This window comes from Vombatus ursinus, unplaced genomic scaffold (assembly GCF_900497805.2).
Source record: "Vombatus ursinus unplaced genomic scaffold, bare-nosed wombat genome assembly UNPS02014779.1, whole genome shotgun sequence".
NCBI classification, from domain to species: Eukaryota; Metazoa; Chordata; class Mammalia; order Diprotodontia; family Vombatidae; genus Vombatus; species Vombatus ursinus.
Window position 1 is genome coordinate 60,196,304 of NW_020954557.1, and position 12,319 is coordinate 60,208,622.

General features: G+C 36.6%; 1 protein-coding gene across 9 annotated transcripts in view; it reads right to left on the minus strand.

Moving 5' to 3' along the window:
- Positions 1–12,319, minus strand: part of PKP4 (plakophilin 4) — a 235,078-nt gene that overhangs the window by 8,475 nt on the left and 214,284 nt on the right. For all 9 annotated transcript variants that reach the window (XM_027865898.1, XM_027865893.1, XM_027865894.1 and 6 more), the window contains 5 exons: positions 11,753–11,870; positions 10,606–10,797; positions 10,226–10,399; positions 6,697–6,847; positions 3,139–3,334 (listed from right to left, as the gene is read on the minus strand). In XM_027865898.1, the coding sequence (XP_027721699.1) occupies positions 3,139–3,334; positions 6,697–6,847; positions 10,226–10,399; positions 10,606–10,797; positions 11,753–11,870 (831 nt within the window). The remainder of the gene's footprint in view (positions 1–3,138; positions 3,335–6,696; positions 6,848–10,225; positions 10,400–10,605; positions 10,798–11,752; positions 11,871–12,319) is intronic.

Consider the following 12,319-nt stretch of genomic DNA (forward strand, 5'->3'; position numbering starts at 1 on the left):
CACATTCAAGCTTTGGGAGGAGGGGAAAACTCAGAAGTGAACATATGAGGTGACTAGCTTTTCCAGCAAGACTTCAGTCTGCAGAACATGGGTCAACCAATGTAGAGAAAGTGTTCCCTTAGGTATCAGCCACATAACTTTTCTACATCTTAATCTTCCCATTGCCATTATCTGCGAAGTACCTCCTACACACTGGAAGAGTGGTCTACAGGCCATATGAGCTCTGATGACAGAATGAACTAAGGTCATCATTTCCTAGCATTTAATGAGTGTGTCATGGGTGCTGATGCTTCACAAGTGCTATGTTTAGCCTTCTGGTGATGGAAGAAAGGCACATGAAGGACTGATATCTAGGAACACTGACAGTTTGGACCAATAGCTATTTGGGAATTAAAAAGAAATTGCAAACTGAGCATTCAGAAAAGTCAATCTCAAGTATGCAATTTTATTTCTGAGAACTCATTTTAACACACAAAATTTGGCTTTAGATATAACCACCTGATTTTGTTGGAGAATAGGAAAACTTTAGAGTTGGACAGGACTTCAGATGCCATCTAGTCTAATCCACATTCAAAAAATCCTTGTCATCTCTCATAACTGGTCATTCAGACTTCTGTTTGGAAATGTCTAATACCAGCAACTCACTCACTTCTGAGGCATCCTGCTGCCCTTCTGCATAGCTCTTATTTTTAGGATATTTTTCCTGACATCAAGCCTATCGTGGATATGGCACATTTTCCCCATTACTTCTGATTTTTCTTTTAGGGAAACAAGCAGAACAAGTCTAATTCCTTTTCCAATTCCCACCATTTTGGTCAAATCCCCACACCTGCTCCTAGTTACAAAATGGAGCCATAAGGTGAGAAATGAATAAGCAGTAGTTGTTCTCCTTATTTTTTATTTAAGTGTATAGTGAAGAGACATCTTAGAAGGCTTATTCAGGTCTGGCTCATGGCAGCATTGTGAAGCAGACAAATTGTGGAATTCCCTCACCCCATGGTCTAGAGTTGTCTAATCATTCTTACAAAAAAACGACAAAATTCCATTAAATCAAAGTAAATTAGTGACTTAATTAGGATTAGTAGTTTTATAATGATTTAATTTATATTTAAAAAAAGAATTACCAAGGGAGTAATACAAATGAACAAGATAAATTCCAGGTACCCCAGACAAGCCACTGTGGGGGGAGGGTACGGATGACGGGGGCTTTTTGATGGAGAACTTTCTATCACATTATTTATGCTATTTTTTCCTACCTTTGACCTTAGTTTCACTGTAACAACAGACCTCAGTCCCCTTCTTTAAGGGCAAAGTTGATGGGATAGCCACAAAGTAGTTAAATCTGCATTTAGGTGGTACAGCCATAATACCTTTCTTATCAGTACTGGGAATGTTCTTATCAATGGGGTAGCTAGGTCACACTGTGAATAGAGTGCTAGGTCTAGAGTCAAGGAGTGACCTGAGTGCAAACCCAGCCTCCGACACTAGTTATGTGAACCTGGGCAAGCCACTTAACTTGTTTGCCTCAGTTTCCTCATCTGTAAAATGGGGATGATAACAATAGCACTTACCTTCCAGGATTGTCGTGAGGATCAAATGATATAATAGTTTGTAAGCATTTAGCACAAGGCCTAGCACATTGTAAGTACTATAGAAATCTTAGTTATTATTATCTTTATCGAAACTTCTACAAACACCTCATCGAGCAAAAATTTTATAGGTTTAGGATCAGAGGTAAAGGGACCACTTAATTCTCTAGCAGAAAAATTTCTGAATCGTCAAAACTTGGACTTTAAAAGTTTAGAAAGTTTTTTTTCTTAAGATAGACTATATGATATTTATAATGGTAATATTTACTCCATGCTTGCCACAACTCCCTTTATCCCTTGCCCGAGCATATCCAGGGTTTCTCACTTGGCCAACAGTGAGTATGATCTGCTCCTGTACGTATCCCTCTGTGTTCATGGTGGGACCTTGGATGGGGGCTCTTTTGGATTCTTCAACCAATTACTCATTTAGTTGAATGGTAGCAACATTTTGCACTTGACTACTCTTACTTTAGAATCTCAAGGGGACAGACAAGGGAAAGATAGTGAGAAGATGGATGCATATCCCTTGTAATTACTGGTGTCACTTCAGACTTGCCAAGCATCCATTTTCTGACTAGTCCAAATACTAAAGTCTGTTTGCACTCTCCACCAAAGGGGCTCTAAGGGGCTCTTCATTTTGTTATGTGTCTCCTAGGTTGGGGCTTGCGCTGATGCCACCACGAAGTTTTGATGTAGGATAATGTTAAGCAGAGTATGCTTATTTAGAATAAATTAGTATGTTTTAGGATGCTACCTATTTCAGGGTGACAGTTATCTTGTTCTTTTGACAGGCTCATTTATCATTTTGGTGCAGGAAATGCCTACCTTCTCAACCTGACATTTCTTTGGGGAATTTCACTGAGTAAGTGGGCTAAGCTTAATGAGTAGGCTAAGGCAACTTTATAGCCTTGACCACTGCCACAGCCCTTTCCAAAATATTCCTTGTGCTACTGATTTTCTAATATCCTTCTTTGCTACTTCCTCAATTGGGTTTCATCTTGGAGCAAAGAGGTACTATACAAACCAAGAAAGGGTGCTTCTAGGTGCTATATGAGCAACAACGACTAAGAGTAACTATTTTAATGCTATATTATGCAGTTGAAAGTGGAATTTTGAGACAAAATCTAATATTTCTTTATTACAGCCAGTTGCATATCCTGGAAAACGGGGCAAATGAACAGTGGATATGTTCTAATCTACATTAGTTTTAATATTCCATTTTAAGTTTATGCTTATTGTCCTAGAAGTTTCAAGCAATGGCTCTACAGTATGCTACCACACAGGAACACGGCACTTTAGAAATGGTGGCAAGGATAAAAGAATGGCAGGTGTAATAAAATAAAAACAGAAAAAGGAATGCATGCCAGATAACTGCTCTATCAACAAAACAGGTTGCAGCTGTGGGAAACCGTGTAAGTTTATCAGCTTGTAAGGAATGGTGAAATAAATCCTTTACAGGAGGAAATCATTCTTTATGAAGATCCTTTCTCATAAAGTGATGAGAGGAACACAACCTCACAGTGGTGGCTCCTTATGACAGAACACTTGCCTGTCCCCTCTCCCTTTGGTTATGTTCACTAGTTTCTCGATCCCTCCAGTGTCAGCCAGGGCTTTGGCATTCTCCATGTTTTTACTGGTGACCTCATGCAGAGCACAGCAGATTGCTGCCATGGTCTCATCAGACAAGATGCTTGGACCATTGCCTCCTGGCAGACGATTTACCAGGTCTCGCATAGCATATTTACCTGCCAAATTACAAAAATTAAATTCATTTACAAAATGTACTAGCTACGGCAAGATTCTGATGGTATATGCTATATATCACAAGAGAGAAATTCCAAAAGCAAAAAAGACAAAGGCAAATTTCATAGCTAAATGGGAAATGACACTTGTTCTAAATAGCTATCACAATCTTCAGTATTTCCTTAATTTCTATATTAAAGAATCATTTAGGATGAATGTGGCCCTATGTCAATGAAAGGATAAACAAATAAGTTTTTATATGTTGAAAAAATAAGGCTGCCATGAGTTCTCCAGGAAGCTTTTGAAAACCTACTCTTCAAAGACAGGCCAAATCAAGGTGCCATAAAATCCTTTACCACTGCTGTTAATAGAATGTAAGAACATTGAGGACAAGGACTATGTCATGGTGCTCTTTGTCTCCTCAGAGTCTAGCCTAGTTCCTGGCATGTAGTTGGTACTTAATACATACTTACTGGATAACTAATTAATTAATTATTTTGTTCAGGAAATAAGTCATTTCATTACACTTGTATAGATAATTTTATATATGAACAGGAATGTCTGAATTTTAATAAGGGGTATATCAACCCATTTGTCAATAGCAATTTTAATAAAGAAAATTCAAACACAAAACAGAAAACATATAATTATAATTATGGCTATATTCTCTTGAAGGAGATAATAGCAATAGTAATAGAGCTTTCTATTTTGGAAAGCTTGGGGAAGGGAATGGAATAGGAACAGAGGAGGGGTCTCTTATCGATATTCTATTCACTTCTCTGCCTTCCAACAGATTATATTTCAACTTTTTAAGTTTTCAATTACTAGCTGACAAACAGTAATAATTGTACTATAGAAAAAGGAAATTAAGTAAAGCTCAAGTAAATATTTTCTTATTTTCCTCTGAACTAATAAATGAATGGCTATTAAATGGAGTTTTTATTAAACATCTGTTTATATACCATGGTGAGCAACAGATGGGAAAGACACACAAAGAGGCATTAACTTGATGTGTGCATAATTTGATATACGTCAGAGGAAAAGCTCAAAGAAAACATTAATAGGAAAAGTAATGATTTTAAGTATTTTAAAACAAGCAGATAAATCCAGTTTGTTAAAAAAAAAAGATCACTGGGATGAATTCTGTGATGAAATAGGGAAGGCAAAATGTGAGAACTTGCAGCTGAATTTCGCACAACATATTATACAATAGTTTTTCAACATGACTTTTTGTAAAGGATTTACTGTGTATATTCACAGTGATTCATGGGGTCTATTCTGTATTATATCATTGTGCCTGGGTGTCAAGTAACTGTGGATAGAATGTCTAACTATGAACATAAGCACTGTTAGTACTGCTGCGTTCTCCCCTTCTCCATCTTTTATGCCATACTTAATGTGGGATGAGTGGAGGGCAGGGCAGTACCTAAAAATAACTGAGCCCAAGTGGTAGGGATCTCATCTAATTTTATGTTTTAGAAGATGCCCAATGTACTGCTGGTTCTCAGCAAATATTTAGCAAATAATTATTACCTGTAAGAATGTCATTATGTTGTTACTTTTTGCCTGATTCAATAGCCCATGGGCTGCCATAAACTTAGTAGGAACATGGAGGATGGAATGAAAAGGCCTAAACTACATGTGTGGAAAGAGCCTCATATATGGGGGTCACATTGAAGTGGGTTAATTTGTGTGCTTGAGCAGTCTCTTGGGTAAAGAATTTCAGTACACACAGATTTGCTTTGTCATTTTTGTAAATACACCTTAGAGACACAAGAAATTCCTCATAAAGGAGTCCAAAAGCTGGTTACATGATAATTCTCCTATTGCAACTCAGTACATGCTAGATTCTGCAGCAGTGAGGGTAAGGAGGAAGCTTTATCTCTACAGAGAAAAATTTGGCTCAACATATTGCTATGTGATATCGATAATACATTAAGAACATACTAATTTAGGCATTTTAAAAATAGCAACACTTTTTCTGATTGACTATCAACTTATAATTTTGAAGTTTATAAACAGCTCTACTTAGAACCTGGTTACAATGGTACTATGTGACTAATGGCACAGTGGTAAAATAGATTAAAAATCTATGGTGGATTTTAAGGGAAAAATCTTAGAAAATTTTTATGTTAATTTTTTTATTCTAGAAGGTTGAAAGGTTTGTGTCTTAAAATATGGGGAGTCTCCAACAAAGGCCCACCATTTACAGCCATATGAAGAAATTCTCCCAATCACTAACACTAAGAGAAAAGCAAATTAAAGCAAATTAAAACAACTCTGAGGGTCCACGTCACACCCATTAGATGGGGAAAATTGACAAAAAGGGAAAATGAGAAAGGTTGGAGAAGCCATGGGAAAACAGGGACACAGAAGCATTGGTGGTGGAGCAGTGAACCGGTCTAGGCTTTCTGGAAAGCAATTTGGAATCATGGTCAAAAAAGCCACTAAAATGTGTATATACTTTGAACCAAAGAGATCAAAGAAAGAGGAAAAGTTCCTTTATTCAAGTAAATATTTATATAGTAGTTCTTTTTTATTAGCAAAGAACTAGAAAATAAAGGGTTGCCCATCAATTAGGCAATGGCTAGACAAATTATGGTGGCATATTAATATAATGTAATTGTATTATTGTAAGAATTGTTGTAAGAAATGTTCAGAGAGACAGTTTAAGAGAAACTTAGAAAGACTTGTGTGAATTATATAGAGTGAAGTGTGCAAAACCAAGAAGAACAATTTATACTCTAACAATAACATTGTGGAAAAGGAACAATTTTTAAAGATTTAAGAACTCTGACTGTGATCACAAAGAATCAGTGACTGAAGATTGTTATCCAGCTCCAGACTGAGAAGTGATGGACTAACTATGTAGACTGAGACACACATTTCTGGACATGGAGAATATGGGAATTTGTTTTGCTTATGTTTATTTGTTACAAAGGTCTTATTTTTCTTTTCTTATTCTGCTTCCACCCCATCCCTTCCACCCTGCCCCAATGCTATGTGTGGGAGAATTGGGAAAAAATAATGCTTGAAAATAAAAAAAAGAAAAACAACAGTAGATATGAGTGGTTTCATAATTCACAAACAAAACTGTAGGTTTTAAAAAAAACACATTTAGCTTCAAGAAATATGAATAGCTTTTCCCTCACATTATGAAATGGTCGTGTCTTCCCTTATCACAGTTTACCTAGGGACCTCTCCTGTTCTGAAAAAAAGAATGGTCACCCAAGGTAGGACTGGGTAAAGAAAAATGATTGTGCTTAGGTTTTGATAAAAGCCTTTCTTTTTCATATGAAAAAATTTGATGGTTACATTCTCCTTGCGTGGCTTATGTGAATTCAAGAACGGGTTCACAGCATACCTATAAGCTCCTTGTTACGAACATCTAATGCCATATTCCTCAAAGCAGTTGCCACAGAAGACACAACTCTATCATTGTCCATTCTCAGAAGTTCTACAAGGATTGGAAGACCTTTTTCTTTTCGGACAGCAGCTCGAATATATGCAGCAAACTATTAAACAAAATAAATCCTTTAAGCAGCAAAAACCAGAAACTTTACTTTTTGTTATGTGACAGTGGTATAAAGGTCCCCTTATGTTTAGAAGATTAAATCTGTAATGTTACTAAAGAAGAAAAACTGTTGTTTAGAACAGATAGCATGACTAAAAAAATTACTGCCTTAAAGTCTGGAAATTTCAAACAATGATTTCGTAAATATTTTTGTATGGGGGTTAAAAAAAACCCCTAAGGAATATATTCAATGATAGACTCTTAGACTATTAAAGCTGGAAGGAACCTAGGTATCACTTATTTTTATTCCATACACCTAAACATGATTAAGGAGACACATGATGTGCCTTTTATACTTTGGCAGTAAGCCAGGTACAGGAACATAAGATAGAAATAGACAAAAAGTGCACATTAAAGGAGGCCATCTTTCAAGTAACTTGTATATTCTCCGTGACTCTATCTGTATTTCCACTGCCTAACAGAGATAATGAACGGTAAAAACCCAAAGCTTGTTGAGGCCAGAGAAGATAACAGCCCTGGGCTATGAGGTTGTCTTTAATAATGTGAACATTATTTCAAGTAGCCTCAACTATATGTTTCTCTTTGCTCCCTCCCTCCTCCACAGTCATTAGATCATCGAGGCTAAGCTGCATAAACTTCCTTATTGCCACAACCTCCAGTTCTGGAACCAGGATCAAATAAATTCTGTTGCTGCTCTTGGGAGGGATATGTGAGTATATGGAACTCTTTTGGTCACACTTTTCATCCCTGAAACACTAAAGTGACATTCACTTGTCACTACTCCCTTAAAGTACATTATCTCTCTTTATGAATGTAAACTCCTTGAAGTCATACTGTGGTTTTTTAATTTGTATCCCCGGTGTTTAGCACAGTGCTTGGCACATAATAAGTGCTTAACACCTTTTCATTTACTCATAAATACACATTTTGGTATGAAAAGGAAAAAGATCACGTGTGTATATAATGCTTTCCAATGTGGTAATATTTAGCAATTTTTAAGCCTAGCATCTTTCATTTTATTATTAAAGCCAGACCCTCTTAAGTAATATTATGGTCACTACGCAGACTGATTCCATTTGTGTGCCAAATGATTTGGAAGTGAACATAAAAATAAAAACCATGTAACAGAACAGAGAGAGATCTTTGACTATTTGTCCACTAAAAAAAAAAAAGACTTTTAAATTCTGCACAAACTAGCTAACAGACAGGTAATGAGATGACTGTGATGATGGCCAGTGTACTGTTGTTAGGGTGGTTAAGCTGTATGGAAATAGGATTCCCAGTTTTTCCTTAGAATAATCTTAACCTTAACCCTTTAAATTAAATGCTTACTTCCATAAGCACTGAATTACCTTAGTTTAGTGTTAAAAAATAAGAACAAAAGATTCTATCATCTGGCCCCACGGCAGAGGTGGAGGAAGTGAGGTAATGGACAGATAGATCCCTGTCCTGGGAGTCAGAAGCCTTGGGTGTGAATTGTGGTTCTGCTCCTTGTATGGCCTTTGTGAACTTAGGCTGTCACTCAAATGGAGCTCAGTTTTCTCTTCTACAAAATGAGAGGGTTGGACCATATGATTTCTAATTGAAGTCTACTGAAGTGCTATGTTCCTATGAAAATTCTACAAATTTACCAAAGTATTAAAAACTCAATGTATGAAGTAGCGATTTTTTTCTAAAGCAACAAAATAAAAATCTTAGCACACTACAACATCAATGGACTAAAATGCTTATCAAACTGGTCTCTATGAAATATATAATGATACAACAAATATGTTCTGCTTCAAGATGAGAGAACATATTAGGCTTTTGATATACTGGTTTGCTGAGTCCCACCAATCTCCTAGTATCTTTCAATAATCTTTGATTTAATAATATCTGTGATCATGATTATCTGATTTTTAAAAAGGGAGTGCATACAATCTTTTAATTTACCACATAAAATAATTTAAAAATCATCAAAACACATTTACACTTTAAATCAGTTTGCTATCTCATTTTCACTTGCTAAATAGTTCCACAAATTAAATTGTAGATATGAATCAAATTACATCAATTTTAATTATTACCACTATTATCATCTTCAAGGGCATTCATTTAAAAATAAAAGTTTCTATACATTTCAGGTCAATAGATGCTGGAGGTGAAACACAACCTGCAAAAGACTGGATTTCACTGATACTCTCATTAACAATGAGAGGCGATTAGTTACCACAATGGCTCTAGCACTTGACCATAATTGTCCACAGCTGCCAAATACAACAGCTGCCTCAATGAAACAAACCATACCCAGGACCTCCTATATTTTTTCTTAAAGAAGAGACTCTATGTCAGTAGTATCAAACTCAGATAGAAATAGGGGCCTTTAAACCGAACACGAGGATCCCCGCAGGCTTATTTTTAAAATGTAATATTATCTGTGCTTTATTATGTTTTTATTTATTTTGTTAAATATTTCCCAATTACATTTTAAACTAGTCAGGTTGCACTCTGGGGTGCTGTAGGTCATATCTACTCTGCATGTTTAATACTTGTACTCTACACGAAAAGTTCTTAATTCATCTGAGTGGTGGGAACAGGAAGGGAAACTCAAAATAAACTTATTTATTATACTGACACAGATCCCTTGCAATAACTCCATGGCTCACAGGACAAGATACACTCATTTGTACCACTCAATCACCTCACACCTGGACTACTGCAATAGCCTGCTGGTTGGCCATCCTGCCTCCAGTCTCTCCCCACTCTAGTTCAACTGAAGTCGTACCTTCTACAAGAAGTCTTTTCTGTTTTACCTTAACATTTCACTTAAGATTATCTCCAATTTATCCTGTATATATGTTGTTTTTACATAGCTATTTGAATGCTGTCTCCCCAGCTGTGAGCTCCTTGAGAACAGGGAGTCTCTTTTTCCTTGTACCCTGCCTGGCACATAGTTGATGCTCAACGAATCCTAGGTGACTGACAATCAAACACTTGATAATCTATTGTCTTGTGCTATTCTTCAGTGGTTTTATACATGTACATTTTGTTTTCATCAAACAGGTTGTTAGTTTTCTTAAAAGCTATATTTTCTTTCAAGAAGTATCATTGTTCACTGGAAAGAGCACTGGATTTGGAATCAGGACCTGGGTTCAAATCCCAGTTTGTCCCTTAACTTCTCCAGGCCTCAGTTTCCTCATATGTAAAACAAAGGGGATGGATGTGATGACTTCTGAGATTCACTGCAACTCTAAATATATGATACTTTGATCCTATTTTTTGGCAGAGTGCCAAGCAGATGGCAAATACTTAGAAACATTTCTTTGTTGATTTTTCTGGTTGACTATGATCTCTTAATCATTTGTAATCTATGTCATACCTTCCAGTTGCCTGCAGAGAGATTCTGGAGCGATCCTGCAGAGCCTTCTAAAGTAGCTGGGTTGGAGCTTTCTGCTAGAAGGGTCAGGTAAGGCTTTACTACTGATGGATGCCATAACATTTCGACCCCTTTAGGAGACTTAGAAAATCCAGGTATGGGGCCAACTCCATCCCACTGAAAGAGAAACAAGGCCAATATGTTAAGTAGGAGTAATCACCTGTGTTACTATTTGATCAATAGTTGACCACGTTAACATTTGATCCATCTGTGATACAAGTACATAAACACTACAACAACTACCATTTTCTCCTCAGAAAAATACAATAAGTTTTGCTCCCCCCAAAATGATACTTCAGGAACATGTCAAATTGGATACTAACTTGATCCTCTTGTGGAGTCCTCTTTTTCTTCTTCTTCTTTTTCCCCCAACAACTTGGTTCTGAATCTTTGCTGGGAGATTCTTTTCCTAACAAGTCATCCAATTCATTTATTCCCAGCAGTCGTGCCTGAGGTACTTCTAATTCTAATCGATAGGATAGGTTCCTCAAGGTGCACACACAGTTTTCCACAGTCTGAAGTTTAATAAATTTTAGAGTTAGTGCCACCAAATAAAACAAGTAACTTTCACATCAAATTGACATTAACGAAAAAGCTTTTCTTATCTGAGCATGACGGATTAAATACACAAATACCTATACTTACAAAATAATTCTTAAAGAGGATGGAAAAATGATTTTATTTAGCCAAGTGACATGCTTATAGGACATTCAAAAACAGCCATTGTGTTCTGGAAATTTTGCAAGATACACAAAGAACTGATTCCAATATATTCTTACATCCAGATGTAAGCTTCTAAAAGTCTGTAAAACTCCTGAAGGGAAACTGACCAAACAGATCAATGATAGTGGCAGTTCAGAACATTTCAGTTTTAAGAAAGAATTGGACACTAAGTGACAAATGGAACCTCACCCTACTCTTTTTCTACCTCAATCACAAAAGTAGTTCTTCATCATAGAAGCAACTGCTACCCCCTCTCCTTGGTGACAGACACTGCTTCCCGGTTCCTCCCTGGCCTAGCTCTTTAATCTCTGAGTTCCTGTCCAACAAATCATGAACTTGCTGCTACATACAGATATATTTCTGCACTCTTAATATTTTTTCCTTCCTTTTACCTCTTCATTTTTTCCCATTCCTCAAGCACTGTTCCCTCCACAGTAGTGATATACCCTTCTAGAGTTAGGACACTGACTAAGAATGGATAGAGGAAAGAGGAGCAGAGGAAGAAGCGAGTCCTACTATAGAGTATCTAATCAAATGCTGACTTAATTTGGGGGTAAGTAGAGAAAGAAAGATGGCAGTAGCTGCTTCTACAAGGACAGTCACTTTGCCAAATAAGTTTAGGAAAATGGTCAGATGGAGACCCATGGCTAGGCTATCACTTGGGTCTTTTTGCTTCTGCATAGCTGCATTTGTGGAAACAGGGCCCCTTAATGTTCATGATGTGATTTGACTTCATTTCTTCCGTACCTTGCTGTCATAATCAGAAGTGTTCACACATGCATGGATCACATATAATAAGGAATCCACAAGGCCTTCACAAGACCTCATTTGTTTCCGAGCTTCCTCTCCTGCGGAGCTGAGATTCCTAAAATGTGGAGATACAGTGAGACTTCTGAAATTTATAACTTCACTCATTTATTCACATACAATCTATGAGGGAGGGAGAGAATTCGGAACTAAAAAATTTAAAAAAATGAATGTAAATTTTTTTTTACAGGTAATTGGGAAATATTTAACAAAATAAAAATATATTTCGAAAAAAGTTGTCTGTATCAGCTTTTCATTTATAGTCAATATCACAAAAAAGGGACCTACTTGTACAATCAATAACAGGAGCTCCAAACTTACTTTGAGGTTTTTCTTTGAATAAACCAAGTGGTTGTAAAATTCTAGCCAGATAATAGTGGCTCTGTAATTCCTTTTGAAAAAATCTAGATGGTTGTCAGGCTGGACAACTTTCTAAGAAAATCCAGGTAAGCTGTCTCATATCTACAGGGACCAGGAATGCATCTGATAGCTCAGTAACCTCAGTTT